This window comes from Scyliorhinus canicula, chromosome 7 (assembly GCF_902713615.1).
Source record: "Scyliorhinus canicula chromosome 7, sScyCan1.1, whole genome shotgun sequence".
Lineage (NCBI taxonomy): Eukaryota > Metazoa > Chordata > Chondrichthyes > Carcharhiniformes > Scyliorhinidae > Scyliorhinus > Scyliorhinus canicula.
In genome coordinates, this window is record NC_052152.1 from 115,939,777 (window position 1) to 115,961,417 (window position 21,641).

At 46.6% G+C, this 21,641-nt stretch overlaps 1 protein-coding gene across 3 annotated transcripts in view; it reads left to right on the forward strand.

Annotated features, from left to right (window-relative positions):
• LOC119969297 overlaps window positions 1–21,641 on the forward strand; it is a 137,741-nt gene that overhangs the window by 102,797 nt on the left and 13,303 nt on the right. The window contains exons 12-13 of one of the 3 annotated variants that reach the window (XM_038802741.1): window positions 3,757–3,882; window positions 7,946–7,993. In XM_038802741.1, the coding sequence (XP_038658669.1) occupies window positions 3,757–3,882; window positions 7,946–7,993 (174 nt within the window). Of the gene's footprint in view, window positions 1–3,755; window positions 3,883–7,945; window positions 7,994–21,641 lie in introns of those variants that run through there. The other 2 variants (XM_038802743.1, XM_038802744.1) reach the window with 2 other exon arrangements.

Below are 21,641 nucleotides of genomic sequence, written 5' to 3' on the forward strand. Positions count from 1 at the left end.
CATGGCTCCGGAACTCAATCCCTCTACCAATAAAGGCCAACACACCATAGGCCCTCTTCACAACCCTATCAACCTGGGTGGCAACTTTCAGGGATCTATGTACATGGACACCGAAATCCCCCTGCTCATCCACACTGCTAAGAATTTTACCATTAGCCAAATATTCCGCATTCCTGTTATTCTTTCCAAAGTGAATCACCTCACACTTCTCTACATTAAACTTCATTTGCCACCTCTCAGCCCAGCTCTGCAGCTTATCTATGTCCCTCTGTAACCTGCAACATCCTTCCACACTGTCTACAACTCCACCGACTTTAGTGTCGTCTGCAAATTTACTCACCCAACCTTCTGTGCCCTCCTCTAGGTCATTTATAAAAATGACAAACAGCAACGGCCCCAGAACAGATCCTTGTGGTACGCCACTCGTAACTGAACTCCATTCTGAACATTTGCCATCAACCACCACCCTCTGTCTTCTTTCAACTAGCCAATTTCTGATCCACATCTCTAAATCACCCTCAATCCCCAGCCTCCGTATTTTCTGCAATAGACGACCGTGGGGAACCTTATCAAACGCTTTACTGAAATCCATATACACCACATCAACTGCTCTACCCTCGTCTACCTGTTCAGTCACCTTCTCAAAGAACTCGATAAGGTTTGTGAGGCATGACCTACCCTTCACAAAACCATGCTGACTATCCCTAATCATATTATTCCTATCTAGATGATTATAAATCGTATCTCTTATAATCCTCGCCAAGACTTTACCCACAACAGACGTGAGGCTCACCGGCCTATAGTTACCGGGGTTATCTCTACTCCCCTTCTTGAACAAAGGGACCACATTTGCTATCCTCCAGTCCTCTGGCACTATTCCTGTAGCCAATGATGACATAAAAATCAAAGCCAAAGGCTCAGCAATCTCTTCCCTGGCTTCCCAGAGAATCCTAGGATAAATCCCATCAGGCCCCGGGGACTTATCTATTTTCACCTTGTCCAGAATTGCCAACACTTCTTCCCTACGCACCTCAATGCCATCTATTCTAATAGCCTGGGTCTCAGCATTCTCCTCCACAACATTATCTTTTTCCTGAGTGAATACTGACGAAAAGTATTCATTTAGTATCTCGCTTATCTCCTCAGCCTCCACACACAACTTCCCACCACTGTCCTTGACTGGCCCTACTCTTACCCTAGTTATTCTTTTATTCCTGACATACCTATAGAAAGCTTTTGGGTTTTCCTTGATCCTACCTGCCAAAGACTTCTCATGTCCCCTCCTTGCTCGTCTTTGCTCTCTCTTTAGATCCTTCCTCGCTTCCTTGTAACTATCAAGCGCCCCAACTGAAACTTCACGCCTCATCTTCACATAGGCCTCCTTCTTCCTCTTAACAAGAGATTCCACTTCTTTGGTAAACCACGGTTTCCTCACTCGACCCCTTCCTCCCTGCCTGACTGGTACGTACTTATCAAGAACATGCAATAGCTGTTCCTTGAACAAGCTCCACATATCCAGTGTGCCCAACCCTTGCAGCCTACTTCTTCAACCTACACATCCTAAGTCATGTCTAATGGCATCATAATTGCCCTTCCCCCAGCTATAACTCTTGCCCTGCGGGGTATACTGATCCCTTTCCATCACTAACGTAAAGGTCACCGAATTGTGGTCACTTTCCAAAGTGCTCACCTACCTCCAGATCTAGCACCTGGCCTGGTTCATTACCCAAAACCAAATCCAATGTGGCCTCGCCTCTTGTTGGCCTGTCAACATATTGTGTCAGGAAACCCTCCTGCACACATTGTACAAAGATCGACCCATCTAATGTACTCGAACTATATCTTTTCCAGTCAATATTTGGAAAGTTAAAGTCTCCCATAACAACTACCCTGTTACTTTCGCTCTTTTCCAGAATCATCTTCGCCATCCTTTCCTCTACATCCCTAGAACTATTAGGTGGTCTATAGAAAACTCCCAACAGGGTGACCTCTCCTTTCCTGTTTCTAACCTCAGCCCATACTACCTCGGAAGAAGAGTCCCCATCTAGCATCCTTTCCGCCACCGTAATACTGTCCTTGACTAGCAGCGCCACACCGCCCCCTCTTTTGCCCCCTTCTCTGAGCTTACTAAAACACCTAAACCCCGGAACCTGCAACAACCATTCCTGTCACTGCTCTATCCATGTCTCTGAAATGGCCACAACGTCGAAGTCCCAGGTACCAACCCATGCTGCCAGTTCCCCTACCTTATTTTGTATACTCCTGGCATTCAAGTAGACACACTTCAAACCACCTAGCTGAACACTGGCACCCTCCTGCGAAGTCAAATCTGTGCTCCTGACCTCTATACTCTCAATCTCCCGTACCCCAAAACTACAATCCAGGTTCCCATGCCCCTGCTGAATTAAACAAAGCAAGTACTACTAATAACAATGTATATTTCATAATCATTTATATTTTAAAACATACCACTTCCTGTTCTACTTTTATTTGGACCCAAGAGTTTACCTAAACTTTACAGGAGCTTGGTGGGTCCATCACTTGTCCTCAGACCAAACTATGGTGTGCCACAGCTCTCCAGAATTCACTTTGATTCTCATTAATTGTCCTGCTTTTCATCAACGTATGAGATTTCTTCAGGCCCTTGCCTGGGTGACCCTTCAATTCTCATGAAGCACCTCATGATTGTGGAGGCACAGTGATGCAGTGGTTAGCACTGCTGCCTCACACCACCAAGGACCCACGTTTGATCACGGCCCAGGGTCACTGGCTATGTACATTCTCCCCATGTCTGCATATGTCTCATCCCTACAACCCAAAAGATGTGCAGGGTAGGTGGATTGACCACGCTAAATTGCCACTTGATTGGAAAAACATTTAAAAACTGATTGTGGAGACACTAGATCAAGCAAGGGCCTAGTTAATTTCTTGTTCAGGGACTCCAAAATCAGATAGCATCCTTGGTTTCTGATAGCCTTTTGCACCTGCTGGTAGATTTCTCTCACTGCTTATTAAAGGGCGGCACAGTCACACAGTGGTTATCACTGTTGCTTCACAGCACCAGGGACAAGGGTTTGATTCCCGGCTTGGGTCACTGTCTGTGCAGAGTCTGCACGTTCTCCCCGTGTCTGCGTGGGTTTCCTCTGCGTGCTTCCTCCCACAAGTCCCAAAAGACACGCTTGTTAGGTGAATTGGACATTCTGAATTCTCCCTCAATGTACCCGAACAGAGTGTGGTGACTAGGGGATTTTCACAGTAACACCATTGCAGTGTTAATATAAAGATACTTGTGACACTAATAAATTATAAAGCTTTTTCCAGGCATCCACTGCCTGTTTCCGTGAGAAATCACAAGGATAAAACCCAAAACTAAGTAAACTACCTCCCTGCAATTTATCTTCTGGGATATCCGAGGCAGAGATTCAAATTCATTATTTCCCATTCCTAAACATTTCCTTTTGTTCTGGGAAAGCATATTAATAATTTAAATTCCTTTTGAAGATGACTCTCCTCCCTCAAGTAACTCAGAAAAGGCTTCCACTTCCACCTCTGACCTGAGTAAATAAACACAGGCCGCCCTTCGAAACGCAATCACTTTCACTTTGTTTACTAGCCTCCCTCCAGGAGTTTTCATCTATCCTATATGTTAAATAAATTCAATCCCAAAGCCAAAAGTTAAACTCTAAAATGCACACGAATCATGAAATTAGATATTTTTGGAACAAAGCTGATGCATATTTTCTCTTACTGAATAGGTTTTTTATGCAAAGGACTTTTATGACTTTGGAACTTCATACGGTGGCGGGATTGACACTACTGAGGTGTTCGAGGGCGCTGGACTGCGGTTCATCTCTGACCTCGTGAAATCAACTAATTTACATGGTAGAAAATGCTTTCTTTGTATCATTTAAAATCTTAAGGAGACTTAACACATTACTGAGAAGCACCTGTTATCAATAGGCCACCCCAAAGAGAAGGTGCTGCACAGTCCCTATGGGTTTCTGCTAGGCCATGTGTTACCTCGGGTGTGATGGTTTTCCAGCTGTGCTCCCTCAGGAATATTGAAACATTAAGAACATTCTGTCCCTCGAGACTCCCGCACCATTCAATTAGATGATAGCTCACGTGACACCCTTGATTCTGGGAGAAGGTGATTAGGCAGGATGGAGAGTAGTCGTGCGTTCAGGTGATCTGCAGATAGAGTTACAGCATAGTTTATTTCTAAACCTTTGTATCTTAGTAAGACCTCGAATCTAGTTACAAGTCGTGTTCATAATTTAGTTTTGTCAACATTGCTCGATGTTCTTGGTTGAACACTACACATCTAAACCATCCTTATCAAGAAAGCAGAGAACATCACACACTCCAACTCCATTTTCTTACCTTTGCCCCACATCCTTCCGAACCTTTTACCGAGTGGAAATCCAGTTCAACCACGAAAGCTGCAATTTTCTCCCCTGCTCCCCCCCCCCCCCCCCCCCCCCAACTCCACCCCACCAGCTTTTGGCGGAGTGAATTCCAAATTTCTCCAAACTTGTGTGCTTTTGACCCTGAATGGTTAAGATGCCTTTGCATAAATAAGGGTAGTTGCTTTGCAATGCAGCATAGCTCCACAAATATCCATTTTCAATTCTGTTGTGTATGGTTGTGAGCCTAGGAGGACTGCAGAAATGAACAGTGAGCGATGGCATTTAACAATTTTCGTGACACTTAACTCAAAGGAGCAGGACAAGACTAAACTTGCTCTTCAGGGATCAGCCGTGGCTCAATGGCGGCAGTGCAGTCCTGCTAAGTCAATAATTTCCCATCACTTACTTGCTCCCTATTATACACTTTTAGCCTGTGGTGTTGGTCATTCTTTGATGTCCACATGTGTCTGCATTCTCCTTATGGGATGAACCACTGTCCATACAAAATACAGCCCAAAAATACCAGTGTTTCTGCTAAAATAGGAAAGGGAGGAGATGTGGATCACAGCAAATGCCTTGGCCTTGAAGGATTATTTCAGGACAGTGCCCTACCAGAGAAGGCTAACAGAGTGGGAAAGTTGCAATATCCAGAAGAGATAACTATGTAGCCACAAGGGACACAATTGGACACAGAAGGGGCGCAAAGGAGTCAAATAGCTTTCCCCCCGTTATACCTCATTCTCTATATGCAGAGCTGTATTGCAGTCAGTGGAAGAAATGTCTAAACAGGAAGGAACGTCGACTGTGTCTAAAACAAGCGACCCATGTTTAGCTTCATGAATGTGAGAGATCATGGTATGGGTCAGACCCATGACAAACAGATTGAACACTGGAATACTCCAGATGTAATATAACGATCAGAACAACATCGCTAATATATTTAATATGGGGTGCAGAGAGATGGCGAGGTTAATCACGTGGGCTTGTTAAATCACACCTAACATCCCAAACACCACCCACAAGTAGGTTGGGCAGCACTGCCGTTTAAACAAGCCCGACTCAAATTCCGCTACCTGGGGATCCAAATAGCCCACGACTGGAAAGGGATCCACAAATGGAACCTCACCACTCTGACGGAGGAAGTAAAAAAGGACCTGAAAAGATGGAGCACACTCCCACTCTCCCTTGCGGGGAGAGTCCAGACAATCAAAATGAACGTACTGCCCAGGTACCTCTTCCTACTTAGATCAATTCCGATCTACATCCCCAAGGCCTTTTTCAAAGCATTAGACAAACTAATCATGGTGTTCGTATTGGGGGGGGGGGGGGGGGGAAAGAATGCTAGGATCCCAAAGAAGGGCCTCACGGTAGCATGGTGGTTAGCATCAATGCTTCACAGCTCCAGGGTCCCAGGTTCGATTCCCGGCTGGGTCACTGTCTGTGTGGAGTCTGCACGTCCTCCCCGTGTGTGCGTGGGTTTCCTCCGGGTGCTCCGGTTTCCTCCCACAGTCCAAAGATGTGCGGGTTAGGTGGATTGGCCATGCTAAATTGCCCGTAGTGTAAGGTTAATGGGGGGGATTGTTGGGTTACGGGGTTACGTGGGTTTAAGTGGGGTGATCATGGCTCGGCACAACATTGAGGGCCGAAGGGCCTGTTCTGTGCTGTACTGTTCTATGTTCTATGTTCTATGTTCTAAGGTCTTACAAAAAACAAAATCAAGGGGAGGGCTAGCCCTCCCAAACCTACAATTCTACCACTGGGTGGCGACGGCCGAGCGTATAAGGGGATGGATCAAGGAGCCAGGAGCCGAGTGCAGAAGAGGCCTCCTGTAAGGGGACCTCCCTCTGGGCCCTCGCCACGGCGGCACTCCCATCCCCACCCAAAAAACACTCCAGCAGCCCGGTGGTGATAGCCACCCTCCAATCCTGGAACCAGCTGCGGCAGCAATTTAGCCTGACCAAAATGTTGGACAAGGCTCCCATCTGCAACAACCATAGGTTCACACCAGCACTGACTGACGCCACCTTCAAAAGGTGGAGACAGGACGAGAAGACACTGACAGTCAGGGATCTATACACCGATCGCGACACTGGACGAACTGACGGAGAAATTCCAGTTGGCGAGGGGAACGAGCTAAGGTACCTGCAACTTCCTACAAAAGGAGACAAGGACTTACCCACAACCACCACGACAGACATTACTGGAAGAGTTACTGGACGCAAGCATATTAGAGAGAGGAAACTGTAGCGACATGTACGACCAACTGGTAGAAAGGGCCGACACCGTACTGGACGCAACAAGAATGAAATGGGAGGAGGACCTGGGGATCGAGATAGGTTGGGGACTCTGGTGCAAAGCACTGCATAGGGTCAACTCCACCTCCACCTGCGCAAGGCTCAGCCTGACGCAACTAAAAGTGGTACATGGAGCCCACTTAACAAGAACCCGTTTGAGAAGGTTCTTCCCGGAGGTTGAGGATAGATGTGAACGGTGCCAAGGAGGCCCCGCCAACCACGCCCACATGTTCTGGTCTTGCCCCAGACTTGCGGAGTACTGGACAGCCTTCTTCGAGGCTATGTCCAAAGTGGTGGGGGTGAGGGTGTAGCTGTGCCCGAAAGTGGCGGTCTTCGGGGTTTCAGACCAGCCAGATCTATTCCTGGGGAGGAGGGCGGATGCCCTTGCCTTTGCCTCCCTGATCGCCTGCTGTAGAATCCTGTCGGTTGGCGTTCAGCAGCATCACCCAAAGCTGCAGACTGGCTGTCCGACCTCTCGGAATCTCTCCAAATGGCGAAAATTAAATTCGGCATCCGAGGGTCAGACGACGGCTTCCACAGAACGTGGGAGCCATTCACCCGATTGTTCCGGGACCTGTTTGTGGCCAATAAACAAGCAGAAGAATAGCCAGGTAGCCAGGAACCAGGGGAAAGCAGCCAAAGCATAAGAGGGGGAGATAGACCAGGAGGAGGGAGGGTGGGGGGGGGGGGAGACAACTCAATCTAAGAGGAAGGAAAGGCGAACCTCAGGGTGGGGGGGGGAGGAAGGAAGGAAAGGTGAACCACAGGGGAGTGGGGAGGAGGGAAGAGACAGGGAACAATAGAGGAGAGCCAGGGAGGTAGGTGGGGGGTGAGGTGGAGGGGGGGAGGCAGGGAAATGTTAACCAACTTGACATCCACAGGAACAGAGAAAAAGGAGAATACAGGCGGAAGACGGGAGGGCCGGCTGAAGCTGCAGTGTGCACGAGAAGACAACGGCGGCAAAATCCGACTGGGAGAAGCGAGGGGCAACACCGGCACCAGACCCATTCGAGGATTGCCCTCCGGAAGTGCCTCGCCGGCACAAACAGATGCCTACTTATATATCCTGTGTAAATAACGGCAAAATATACTCTGTTCAAAAATCCAATAAAAAAGATTTATAAAAAAAAATCCCAAACACTTCAGCAGTGACAAACCCATACCATTCACAGAGAAAAGTGTCAAAGCCAAAGCAACAATATGAAGCAAAGTAATTGTTTGAAATAATTTGATTCATTTCAGAAACAACCATTCAATGGAGAAGAGGGCCATTAACACCGCCCAGAGAAGGTAAGGATTGTTTTATACAAGCCCCTTCGAGCCCAAAAGTCAGCTTCTTTGTTTGACATCGATTATGGGCATTTTTCTTCATTTTCCTCCGTTCGTTCACGGATGAGAAAGAAAACATTTAAAACTAATCTACAGTTCTACAAAGATCCTTTCACCTAGGGGGAAAAAGCTGACAGTCTTTTCACTCCCTAAACTCCACAAATCAGAAGACAGTTAAGGATATTGTGATTCTATTGTGAAGTTACACTTTGTAGACTCTTGTGAGAAGCAGGTTTATTATGAATGCAGCCAATGTTATGTCTGACCTGTGGGTGTAGGAAGGTCAAAGAGAAAACAAATTTGAGCGGGGGCATTGGTGGGATTAGTTTTTTTGTTTGATTTCCACTAGTCACCTGTCATCTTGAAAAAGGCGCAAGGTGCAAAAGTCTATTTGCAGAGCATGTTAGTCTGTAAACTTCACACTCATTTGAAGTTCTCAATATACATTTGGTGAAAAATAATATAAACATTTTTTCTCTTCAAGTACCCAATTCATTTTTTTTCCAACTAAGGGACAATTTAGCATGGCCAATTCACCAAAACTGCACATCTTTGGATTGTGTGGGTGAGACCCATGTAGACGCAGGGAGAATGTGCAAACTCCACACAGACAGTGGCTGGGGGCCGAGATTGAACCTGGGTCCTCGGTGCCTTGAGGCAGCAGTGCTAACCACCGTGCCGCCCTAAAAATAATAGAACATGGAACATAGAACATTACAGCGCAGTACTGGCCCTTCGGTCCTCGATGTTGCGCCGTCCTGTGAAACCCCTCTAAAGTCCCTCTACACTATTCCCTTATCGTCCATATGCCTATCCAATGACCATTTGAATGTGTTTAATGTTGGCGAGTCCACTACTGTTGCAGGCAGGGCATTCCACGCCCTTCCTACTCTCTGAGTAAAGAACCTACCTCTGACATCTGTCCTATATCTATCTCCCCTCAATTTAAAGCTATGTCCCCTCGTGCTGGACATCACCATCTGAGGAAAAAGGCTCTCAATGTCCACCCTATCTAATCCTCTGCTCATCTTGTATGCCTCAATTAAGTCCCCTCTTAACCTTCTTCTCTCTAACGAAAACAGCTTCAAGTCCTTCAGCCTTTCCTCATATGATCTTCCCTCCATACCAGGCAACATTCTTGTAAATCTCCTTTGTACCCTTTCCAATGCTTCCACATCCTTCCTATAATGTGGCGACCAGAACTGCACACAATACTCCAAATGCGGCCGCACCAGAGTTTTGTACAGCTGCAACATGACCTCATGGCTCCAAAATAGAAACATAACCAGGGAATTGGGAGCTTTTAAAATTCCCAATTTCAAAGATTTTGCTTTTCAGATCAAACTAAAAGTGGGATGAATTCGGGGTCTAATAATTTCCCACCTAAATCGTGAACGTTGATAGCACATTTACAGCAATATTCCTCATAGATTACGTGGTGCTTTAAAATGGGACTCCACAATTACTGGTGGCAGTATTACTGACATTTACTGGCATTTGAAAATTTGTAACTGGTTTTTCCTCATGGGTGTGAACATTATTCGCTTGGGCCGTATTTATTATCCATCCCCAATAGCGAAGTGAATTCAAAATTTCTCCAAACTTGAGAAGATGATGCTGACCTGCCTTCTCAGAATCATAGTGCAGAAGGAGGCCATTCAGCCCATCGAGTATGCACCGACCCTCCAAAACAGCACCCAACCTGGGCTCACATCCCCCACCCTATCCCTGTAACCCCATCTAACCTGCACTTCTTTGGACAGTGGGAGGAAACCGGAGCATCCAGAGGAAACCCACGCAGACAGGGGGAGAACGTGCAAACTCCACACAGACAGTCACCCAAGGCCGGAATCGAACCGGGTCCCCGGTGCTGTGAGGCAACAGTGCTAACCCCTGTGCTAACTTGCTGTCCCATGAACTGCTGCAGTCCATGAGGTTAAGGGACACGCACAGACCTGTTAGCAATTTAAACTCAGCGATGACAGGTCACTCGTAGCTCAGTTAGTAACATTTCACCTCTGAGTCACAAGGTACTGAATTTATGTCCCACTTCAGGACTTGAGTATAAAAAGAACGACAGTGCAGTACTGAGAGGGCAGATAGGGCTTAATGTCTGCCCTCTCAGATCAATGTACAAGCCCAGAGTACCGTCAAAGAAGACCACTGGGTTTCTCCCTAATGTCCTGGCCAATATTCATCCCTCAATCAACATCACAGGAAACAGATTGTCTGAGTCATTATCATATTGCTGTTTGTGGGAGCTGCTCCAGTGCAAAGTAACTGCCACATTTCCTTCATTACTATACTTCTAAAAGTTCCTCATTGGCTGCAAATGTTTTGAGACCATAGAATCCCTGCAGTGCAGAAGGAGGCCATTCGGCCCATTGAGTCTGCTCCGAATCTCCAAATTCCACCCAACCCAGGCCCATTCCTTAGCCCTTTCCATGTAACTCCACCCAATGTTTGGACACTTAAGGGCAATTTAGCATGTGTCATAGTAGTGCCCCTTTAAGAAATGTTTTTGTCTTATCATATGGCTTCAGTGATGTCATTGTAATAATGGAGCTGGGCTGTGGCTCAGGGTTTTACTTTTACTTTGCGTTTGAACAGATTTGTACAGCACAGGTTGAAAAAGAAGGGATTTTTTTCTCTCCCTGCATTTTAAAAGCTATTTCCAGATTACTTGATAACTTGAAAATAAATAATTGTTTCTGGAAGGAATTCAAACCTGCTGTTTTGGAAGGGACACAACAGCATCTAAACCAGGTCTTGAGTGTTGTGTGCTGGGCCACACCTTTGAAAGGGTTTCTGGTTTATGGGATCTTGTTATTAAATTGGAACAGTTTAAGGGGAAAATATATTAACGGTTATACATAAAGTACTGTAGCTGTGTGGGGTATTTATGTTGGTAGTTGATAAAAATGCTTACTGTGTGTGTTTATAAAAATGTTAACTAAATTCGTAGAATAAACTTTGTTTTTGATTTAAAGTGCTTAAGAACGCTGTTGAATAACATCTGAAAGGCAGGCCCTTGTGATCATCATAACCAAAATCAATAAACAGTTGTAGGTCAGGTGAACTCGATGATATACTTTGGAATTTTCCAAACCTTGGCCCATAACACATGGCCAATCCACTGAACCTGCACATTTTGAAGGGTGGGAGGAAACCGGAGCACCCGGAGGAAAACCACGCAGACACAGGGACAACGTGCAAGCTTGATACAGAGTCACCAGAGGTCAGAATCAAATCCAAGTCTCTGGCACTGTGAGGGAGCAGTGCTAACCACTGTGCCGCCCCACAGATGCCCTGTGATGGTGAACTGCATTCAAGACTTGATTTCTGCTGAAGGAACACTGCAGCTCCTGTTAGATCACTTGATGGCTCTGTATCTGGGGATGGACTCAACTTGGAGCATCCAAGACGCTGAGGAAGTCATGGGTAGCACGGTTAGCGATTTGGTCACGCCACAGATAAAGAGTACTGAGGAAGATAGGAAATGGGTGACCAAAAAACTGAGCAAGAATAAGAAGGCCTATGGGCATCTCCCTCCAAAACAGGTATACCGTTTTGGATACTGTTGAGGGAGATGGCTCACCAGGAGAAGGCAGCAGTAGCCAGATTCATGGCATTATGGCTGGCTCTGCTGCACAGGAGGGCAGGAAAAAGAGTGGTGGAGCTATAGTGATGGGGATTCAATTGTAAGGGGAGTAGACATGCGTTTTTTCGGCACAAACAAGACTCCAGGGTGCAAGGGTCCTGTATGTCTCAGAGCGGCTGCAGGACATTCTAAAGGAGCAGGGTGAACATCCAACTATCATGGTGCATATAGGCACCAACAATATAGGTAAAAAATGGGATAAGATCCTACATTCTCAATTTAGGAAATTAGGGAATTAGGAGCTGAACTAAAATGTAGGACCGCAAAGGTAGTAATCTTGGGATTATTATCAGTACCACGTGCTAGTCAGAGTAGGAATGACAGGATAGACAGGAAGGATGTGTGGCTTGAGAGATGATGCAGGAGGGAGGGTTCAGATTTTTGGGACATTGGAACCGGTTCTGGGGGAGGTGGGACCATTACAAATTGGACAGTCTACACTTCGGGTGGACTGGAACCAATGTCAAAGAGGAGTTGTTTGCTAGCGCTGATGGGGAGGGTTTACACTAATATGGCAGGGAGATGGGAACCAATGCAGGAACTCAGAGGGCAGTAAAGAGGGGACAGAAACAAAAGTCAGTAAGGCGAAAAGTGGAAGGCAGAGAAACAGACTGAACTGCATTTATTTCAATGCAAGAGGCCTAACAGGCAAGGCAGATGAACTAAGGGCATGGATAATAATAATAATAGCTATTACTGAAACATGGCTAAAGGAGAGGCGGAACTGACAGTCCAATGTTCTGCAGCACAGATGCTAGCAGAAAGATAGACCAGGGGATAGGAGAGGAGGGAGAGTTGCGTTTTTGATTAGGCCAACATCACGGCAGTACAGAGAGAGGATATATCCAAGGGCTCGTCCACTGAGTCCATATGGGTAGAACTTAAAAATAAGAAAGGTGCGATCACTCTGATAGGATTGTACTATAGGCCCCCAAATTGTTAGCGGGAAATCAAAAAACAAATATGTAAGGAGATTACAGATAGCTGCCGGAAAAATAGGATGGTCATAGTGAGGAACTTTAACTTTCCCAACATTAACTGACACAGCCATAGCACGAGGGGTTTGGATGGAGAGAAATGTGTTGAGTGTATTTAGGAAAAATTCCTCATTCAATATGTGGATGGCCCGACTTGAGAGGGGGCAAAACTTGACCTCCTCTTAGGGAATAAGGAAGGGCGGGTGACGGACGTGTTAGTGAGGGATCACTTTGGGACCAATGACCATAATTCCATTAGTTTTAAGATAACTATGGAGAATGGTAGTTCGAAAGGAAACTGTAGCGACATGTATGACCAACTGATAGAAAGGGCTGACACCGTACTAGACGCAACAAGAAAGAAATGGGAGGAGGACCTGGGGATTGAGATAGGGTGGGGACTCTGGAGCGAAGCACTGCATAGGGTCAACTCCATCTCCACGTGCGCATGGCTCAGCCTGATGCAGCTAAAAGTGGTACATAGAGCCCACTTAACATGAATCCACACGAGTAGGTTCTTCCCGGAGGTGGAGGATAGATGTGAACGGTGCCAAGGAGGCCCGACCAACCACGCCCACTTGTTCTGGTCTTGCCCCAGACTTGCTGGGTACTGGACAGCCTTCTTCGAGGCAATGTCCAAAGTGGTGGGGATGAGGGTGGAGCCATGCCCGAAAGTGGCGGTCTTTGGGGTTTCAGACCAGCCAGATCTATTCCTGGGGAGGAGGGCGGACGCCCTTGCCTTTGCCTCCCTGATCGCCCGCTGTAGAATCCTGTTTGGCTGGCGGTCAGCAGCACCACCCAGAGCTGCAGACTGGCTGTCCGACCTCTCGGAATCTCTCCAAATGGAGAAAATCTAATTTGCCATCCGAGGGTCAGACGACAAGTTCCACAGAACGTGGGAGCCATTCACGCAATTGTTCCGGGACCTGTTTGTGGCTAACGAACAAACGGAAGAATAGCCAGGTAGCCAAGGATCAGGGGAAAGTAGCCAAAGCATGAGAGGGAGAGATAGACAGGGAGAAGGGAGAGGGGGGGGGGGGGGGGGGGGGGGCAGCTAAACCTAAGAGGAAAGAAAGGCGAATCACAGGAGTGAGGGGGGGGGGGGGGTTAGGGAAGAGACAGGGAACAAGAGAGGAGAACCAGGGAGGTGGGAGGGAGGCAGGGAAATGAGAGCCGGAAGGAAGGCACGGGAATTAATAACAAACACGGCATCTCCAGGAGCAGGGAACAAAGAGAATAAAGATGAAAGACAGGAGGAACGGCAGAAGCGGAGGTGAGCGCGAGACGGCAGCAAGATCCGTCTGGGAGAAGCAAGCGACAACAACACCAAACCCATTCGAGAATTGCCCACTGTAATTGTTTCTCCGGCACCTGAATGTATATTTACCTCCCCAGTCTCCACCCCACCTCCCTCCCCCCCACAAACAGTCGCCTACTTATGTGTTGTAAATAATTTTGCCAGGTGTACAGAGTTGCTGCTGTTGAGCTGGGGCATAATACCCTAACAGTTATTCTATTTTATTTTTTATTGAATTTTTTTTATTATTCACTATTTTCTTTTCTTTGGTATGTTGTCCCAAAAATCTGAACCCTCCCTCCTGCACCATCTCTCAAGCCACACATCCTTCCTGTCTATCCTGTCATTCCTACTCTGACTAACACGTGGTACTGGCCCTTCTCTTCTATATATGTGTGTATATATATATGTGTGTGTTTCTTATCCCGTGAACATAACGGTAAATATATTTTGTTCAGAAATCCAATAAAAATCATTTATAAAAAAAAGAGAATGGTAGTTCTGGCCCAAAAGTTAAAATTCTAAATTGGGACAAGGCCAATTTCGATGGTATTAGGCGGGAATCATCAAAAGTTGATTGGGAGAGCCTGTTTACAGGCAAGGGGACAGCTGGTAAGTGAGATCTTTAAAATGTGTGTTAAGTAGGGTTCAGGGTGAGCACATTCCTCTTCGAGTGAAGGGCAAGGCTGGTAGAAGTAGGGAACCCTGGATGACTCAGAACATTGAGCCCCTGGTCAAAAGGAAGAAGGCGGCATATGACAAGCATAGGCAGCTGGGATTAAGGGGATCTCTTGAAGAGTACAGGACTTGTCGGAGTAGAGTTAAGAGAGAAATCAGGACGGCAAAATGGGTACATGAGATTGTCTTGGCAGATAAGGCAAAGGAAAATCTAAAGAGCTTTTACAGATACATAAAGGGCAAAAGAGTGAGTAGGGAGAAGGTAGGGCCTCTTTTGTGGATCCACAAGGGATGGGAGAGGTCCTAAATGAATATTTCTCGTCAGTATTTACGGTTGACAAAGGGACGAATGTTAGGGATATTGGGAAAAGAAAAAGTGATGTCTTGAGGAGTGCACATATTACAGAGAAGGAGTGCTAGAGGTGTTAAAGCACATCAAGCTAGACAAATTCCCGGGACCTGATGAAATGTATCCCAGGACGTTGTGGGAGGCTAAGGAGGAAATTGCCGGCCCCCGAGCTGAGATATTTAAATCATCGACAGCCAGCGGAGAGGTGCCTGAGGATTAGAGGGTAGCAAATGTTGTTCCCCTGTTTAAGAAGGGCTGTAGAGATAAGCCTGGGAACTACAGACCGGCGAGTCTACTTCTGCAGTGGATAAGTTGTTAGAAGATATTCTGAGGGACAGGATCTACAGGCATTTAGACAGGCAAGAGCTAATTGGGGAAAGTCAGCATGGCTAATGAAGGGGAAAGTCGTGTCTCACAAATTTGATTGAGTTTTTTGAAGGGATAACCAAAAAGATAGATGAAGGCAGTGTGATCAACATTGTTTACATGGACTTTAGCAAGGCTTTTGACAAGGTACCGCATGGTAAATTGTTACAAAAGGTTAAATCTCATGGATTCCAGGGTGAGGTAGCCAATTAGATACAAAATTGGCTTGGCGACCGAAGCCAAAGTGTGGTTGTGGAGGGTTGTTTTTCAAACTGGAGGCCTGTGACCAGCGGTGTGTCTCAGGGATCAGTGCTGGGTCCACTGTTATTTGTGATATATATATATAAATGATTTGGATGAGAATGTAGGAAGCATGGTCAATAAGTTTTCAGATGACACCAAGATTGGTGGCATAGTGGATAGTGAAGAAGATTATACAAGATTGCAACAGGATCTTGAACAACTGGACCAGTGGGCCGATGAATGGCAGGTGGAGCTTAATTTGGATAAATGTGAGGTGATGTATTTTGGTAGATCCAATCAGGGCAGGACCTATTCAATTAATACAAAGAACAAAGAAAATTACAGCACAGGAACAGGCCCTTCGGCCCTCCCAGCCTGCGCCGATCCAGATCCTTTATCTAAACCTGTTGCCTATTTTCCAAGGATCTACTTCCCTCTGTTCCCCACCCGTTCATTTATCTGTCTAGATGCATCTTAAATGATGCTATCGTGCCCGCCTCTACCACCTCCACTGGCAAAGCGTTCCAGGCGCCCACCACCCTCTGCGTAAAAAACTACCCATGCACGTCTCCCTTAAACTTTCCCCCTCTGACCTTGAAATCGTGACCCCTTGTAATTGACACCCCCACTCTTGGAAAAAGCTTGTTGCTATCCACCCTGTCCATACCTCTCATAATTCTGTAGACCTCAATCAGGTTCCCCCCTCAACCTCCGTCTTTCCAACGAAAACAATCCTAATCTACTCAACCTTTCTTCATAGCTAGCACCCTCCATACCAGGCAACATCCTGGTGAACCTCCTCTGCACCCTCTCTAAAGCATCCACATCCTTCTGGTAATGTGGCGACCAGAACTGCACGCAGTATTCCAAATGTCGCCTAATCAAAGTCAGATACAACTGTAGCATGACCTGCCGACTCTTGTACTCAATACCCCGTCCAATGAAGACAAGCATGCTGTATGCCTTCTTGACCACTCTATCAACCTACGTTGCCACTTTCAGGGTACAATGGACCTGAACTCCCAGATCTCTCTGTACATCAATATTCCCCAGGACTCTTCCATTGACCGTATAGTCCGCTCTTGATTAGATCTTCCAAAATGCATCACCTCGCATTTGCCTGGATTGAACTCCATCTGCCATTTCTCTGCCCAACTCTCCAATCTGTCTATATGTTGCTGTATTCTCTGACAGTCCTCCTTGCTATCTGCAACTCCACCAATCTTAGTATCATTTGCAAACTTGCTAATCAGACCACCTATACCTTCCTCCAGATCATTTATGTATATCACAAACAATAGTGGTCCGAGCATGGATCCCTGTGGAACACCGCTAGTCACCTTTCTCCATTTTGAGACACTCCCTTCCACCACGACTCTGTCTCCTGTTGTCCAGCCAGTTCTTTATCCATCTAGCTAGTACACCCTGAACCTCATACAACTTCACATTTCCATCAACCTGCCATGGGAAACTTTATCAAATGCCTTACTGAAGTCCATGTATATGACATCTACAGCCCTTCCCTCATCAATTAACTTTGTCACTTCCTCAAAGAATTCTATTAAGTTTGTAAGACATGACCTTCCCTGCACAAAACCATGCTGCCTATCACTGATAAGTCTATTTTCTTCCAAATGTGAAATGATCCTATCCCTCAGTATCTTCTCCAACAGTTTGCCTACCACTGACGTCAAGCTCACAGGTCTATAATTCCCTGAATTATCCTTGCTACCCTTCTTAAACAAAGGGACAACATTAGCAACTCTCCAGTCCTCTGGAACCTCATCCGTGCTGAAGGATGCTGCAAAGATATCTGTTAAGGCCCCAGTTATTTCGTCCCTCGCTTCCCTCAGTAACCTGGGATAGATCCCATCCGGTCCTGGGGACTTGTCCACCTTAATGCTTTTTAGAATACCCAAAACTTCCCCCTTCCTTGTGCCGACTTGACCTAGAGTATTTAAACATCCATCCCCAGCCTCAACATCCGTCATGTCCCTTTCCTTGGTGAATACCGATGCAAAGTACTCATTAGGAATCTCACCCATTTCCTCTGACTCCACGCATAAATTCCCTCTTTTGTCTTTGAGTGGGAAAATTCTTTCTCTAGTTACCCTCTTGCTCCTTATATACAAATAAAAGGCTTTGAGATTTTCCTTAACCCTGTTAGCCAAAGATATTTCATGACCCCTCTTTATTTCGCGTTTGAGATTTGTCCTACTTTCCCGATATTCCCCCAAAGCTTCATCAGTTTTAAGTCGCTTAGATCTTATGTATGCTTCCTTTTTCATGTGAGCTAATCTCACAATTCCACCCGTCATCCATGGTTCCCTAAACATGACATTTCTATCCTTCATTGTCACAGGGACATGTCTGTCCTGCACTCTAATCAACCTCTTCTTAAAAGACTCCCACATTTCAAATGTGTATTTACCCTTAAACAGCTGCTTCCAATCCACATTCCCTAGCTCCTGCCGAATTTTGTTATACTTGGCCTATCCCCAATTTAGCACTCTTCCTTTAGGACCCTCTCGTCTTTGTCGATGAGTATTCTAAAACTTACGGAATTGTGATCACTATTCCTAAAGTAATCACTGACTGAAACTTCAACCACCTGGCCGGGATCATTCCCCAATACCAGGTCCAGTATGGCCCCTTCTCGAGTTGGACTATTTACATATTGCTCTAAAAAATGCTCCTGGATGCTCCTTACAAATTCTGCTCCATCTACGCCTCCAACACTACACGAGTCCCATTCAATGTTGGGGAAGTTAAAATCTCCCATCACAACCACCCTATTTCACCTACATTTTTCTATAATCTGTCTACATATTTGTACCTCTACTTCACGCTCGCTTTTGGGAGGCCTGTAGTAAAGTCCCAACAATGTAACTGCACCCTTCCTATTTCCTAGCTCTACCCATATTGCCTCAGTGCCCGAATCCTCCATAGTGCCCTCCTTAATCACAACTGTGATATCATCTCTAACCAGTAATGCAACTCCTCCACCCCTTTTACCTCCCTCTCTATCCCTCCTGAAGCATCTATACCCTGGGATATTTAGTTGCCAGTCTTGCCCTTCCCTCAACCAAGTCTCAGCAATACCAATAACATCATATTCTCAGGTACTAATCCAAGCCCTAAATTAATCTGCCTTACCTGCTACACTTCTCACATTAAAACAAATGCACCTCAGACCATCTGTCCATTTGCGTTCATCATCTCTTCCCTGTCTACACTTCCCCTTAGTCTCATTGACTTTATTATCTCGTACCTTACTGGCTTTAGTTGCTGCCTCTTTACTGACCTCTAACTTCCCAATCTGGTTCCCATCCCCCTGCCACATTAGTTTAAAACCTTCCCAACAGTGTTAGCAAATGCACCCCCTAGGACATTGGTTCCAGTCCTGCCCAGGTGTAGACCATCCAGTTTGTAATGGTCCCACCACCCCCAGAACCGGTTCCAATGTCCCAAAAATCTAAACCCCTCCCTCCTGCACCATCTCTCAAGCCACATATTCATTCTGACTATTCTTGAATTTCTACTTTGACTGTCTCGTGGCACTGGTAGCAATCCTGAGATTACTACCTTTGAGGTCCTACTTTTTAACTTATCTCCTAACTCCCTAAATTCTGATTGTAGGACCTCATCCCGTTTTTACCGATATCGTTGGTGCCTATGTGCACCACGACAACTGGCTGTTCACCCTCTCCCTTCAGTATGTCCTGCAGCCGATCTGAGACATCCCTGATCCGTGCACCCGGGAGGCAACAGACCATTCGGGTGTCTTGTTTTCGACTACAGAAACGCCTGTCTACTCCCCTTACAATTGAATCCCCTATGACTATAGCCCTGCCAGTCTTTTTTCCGCCCTTCTGTATAGAAGATCCAGCCACGGTGCCATGAACATGGCTACTATTGCCTTCCCCTGGTGAGTCATCTCCCCCAACAGTATCCAAAACGGTATACCTGTTTTGGAGGGAGATGACCGCAGGGAACACCTGCACTGCCTTCCTGCTCTTTCTCTGCCTTTTGGTCACCCATTCCCTGTCTCCATCACCAATCCTAATCTGAGGTATGACCAATTCATTAAACGTGCTATCCACAGCCTCCTCAGCATCGCGGATGCTCCAAAGTGAGTACATCCGCAGCTCCAGAGCTGAAGCTGGACACACTTCCCGCACTTGGAGGAGTCAGGGGCATCGGCCATGTCTCTGAACTCCCACATTGAGCACGAGGAGCATAACATGGGTTTGGGATCTCCTGCCATTTTTATACTTTACCTTAACTGACTACAATATAGTATCAAATAATGAATAAGTGAAAGGAATAAAGATTTTACTTACCAATCACAATACTCACGAACACACGAAGAGTTAAATTTCTCCCAGCTACTGCTAATTGGAGCACTTTCCTTACCAGCCAATCAGGTCACTGCTTTGCTGTGATGTCACTCTTCAGATTTTTCCCCAGAGGCCGTGTGGCCGCTGTTTAAGCAGCTAGTTTAAATACTCACCGCTTGACTCTGTAGCTCCGCCCACTCCAACTGCTGAATTCCCGTCTAAAAGACTCAAATCCACGAAGCAGCTAGTTTAAATACTCACCGCTCCACCCATTCCAACAGCTGAATTCCCGCCGAAGAGACCTAATGGTAGGGAGTTGGGGAGAGTTACAGAACAAAGACGTCTAGGAATACAGGTTCATAGCTCCTTGAAGTTGGAGTCGCAGATGGACAGGGTGGTGAAGAAAGCATTCTGCATGCGAGGATTTATTGATCAGAATATTGAATACAGGAGTTGGGATGTCTTGTTGAAGTTGTACAAGGCATTGGTAAGACCACACATGGAATACTGTGCACAGTTCTGGTCACCCTATTATAGGAAGGATATTGTTTAACTAGAAAGAGTGCCGAAGAGATTTACAAGATGCTACCAGGACTTGATGGTCTGAGTTATAAGGAGAGGCTGGATAGGCTGCTGGAACGTTTTTCCTTGGAATGTAGGAGGCTTAAGGTAATCTTATAAATTTCTATAAAATAATGAGGAACATCGTGGAGGCAGATAGTCAACATCTTATCTCAAAGGTAGAGGAGTCTAGAGCTAGAGGACATAGGTTCAAGGCGAGAGGAGACAGATACAAAAGAGACCAGAGGGGAAATTTCTTCACACAGAGGGTGGTGAGCACCTGGAATGAGCTGCCAGAGGTACAATTTTGTCCTTTAAAAAGCAATTACAGTTTTGCTTTCTGAGTAAGGGGAGTGGCGCCGATCAGTCTGTGGCTGTATCGGTTGCTTGATTGGAGGTCTATTGTCCTGGGAAAATGGGCCATTAAAATGCAAATGAGCAGCAGTTTCGATCAGGTCTGGTTACCTGTGTTTCAGATACACATAGGCTCTGTATCTGTCTGAGTCCTGTGTTGGTCATAATTCCCATGGTCCTTTGCAGCTGGCCATCTTAGATGGCTACATTCCGTCCTCTTGATCCTGAATGCGAAGTGTGGTGGATCACACTATTGTTCCCTGTTCATCCTTGGTGGCCCGGTCACCTTGCTCAAGGCAAGATTCTACTCTACTCTATCTTATGGTTTGGGACATTTACCTAGGGCGGAATTCTCCGCTGGTGGCCAAAATCGTGGAGGCCGTCGTGAACTCGGCCGAGGTTCACGACGGCCTCGGGGCCCGCTCCCCGCTGCTAATTCAGCCCCACCCGGGGCAGTGGGAGCGGGCCTCCATATTTCCCAGCCGCGAAATGACGCACAAAATGGTGCATTTGTGAGGTCATCCGCGCATGCGTGAGTTGCCGGTTCCAACCCGCGCATGCACGGATGACTTCATCGCGCAGACGGCGCGAACCGCGCATGCGCGGTGGCCGTCTTTCTCCTCAGCCGCCCGGCAAGACGTGGGGGCTTGATCTTGCCGGGCGGCGGAGGGGAAAGAGTGCGTCCGTTTTGGACGCTGGCCTGACGATCGGTGGGCACCGATCGCGGGCCTGTCCCCTCCCAAGCACAGTCGTGGTGCTCCCGTGCCAATAGATGCCCCAAAC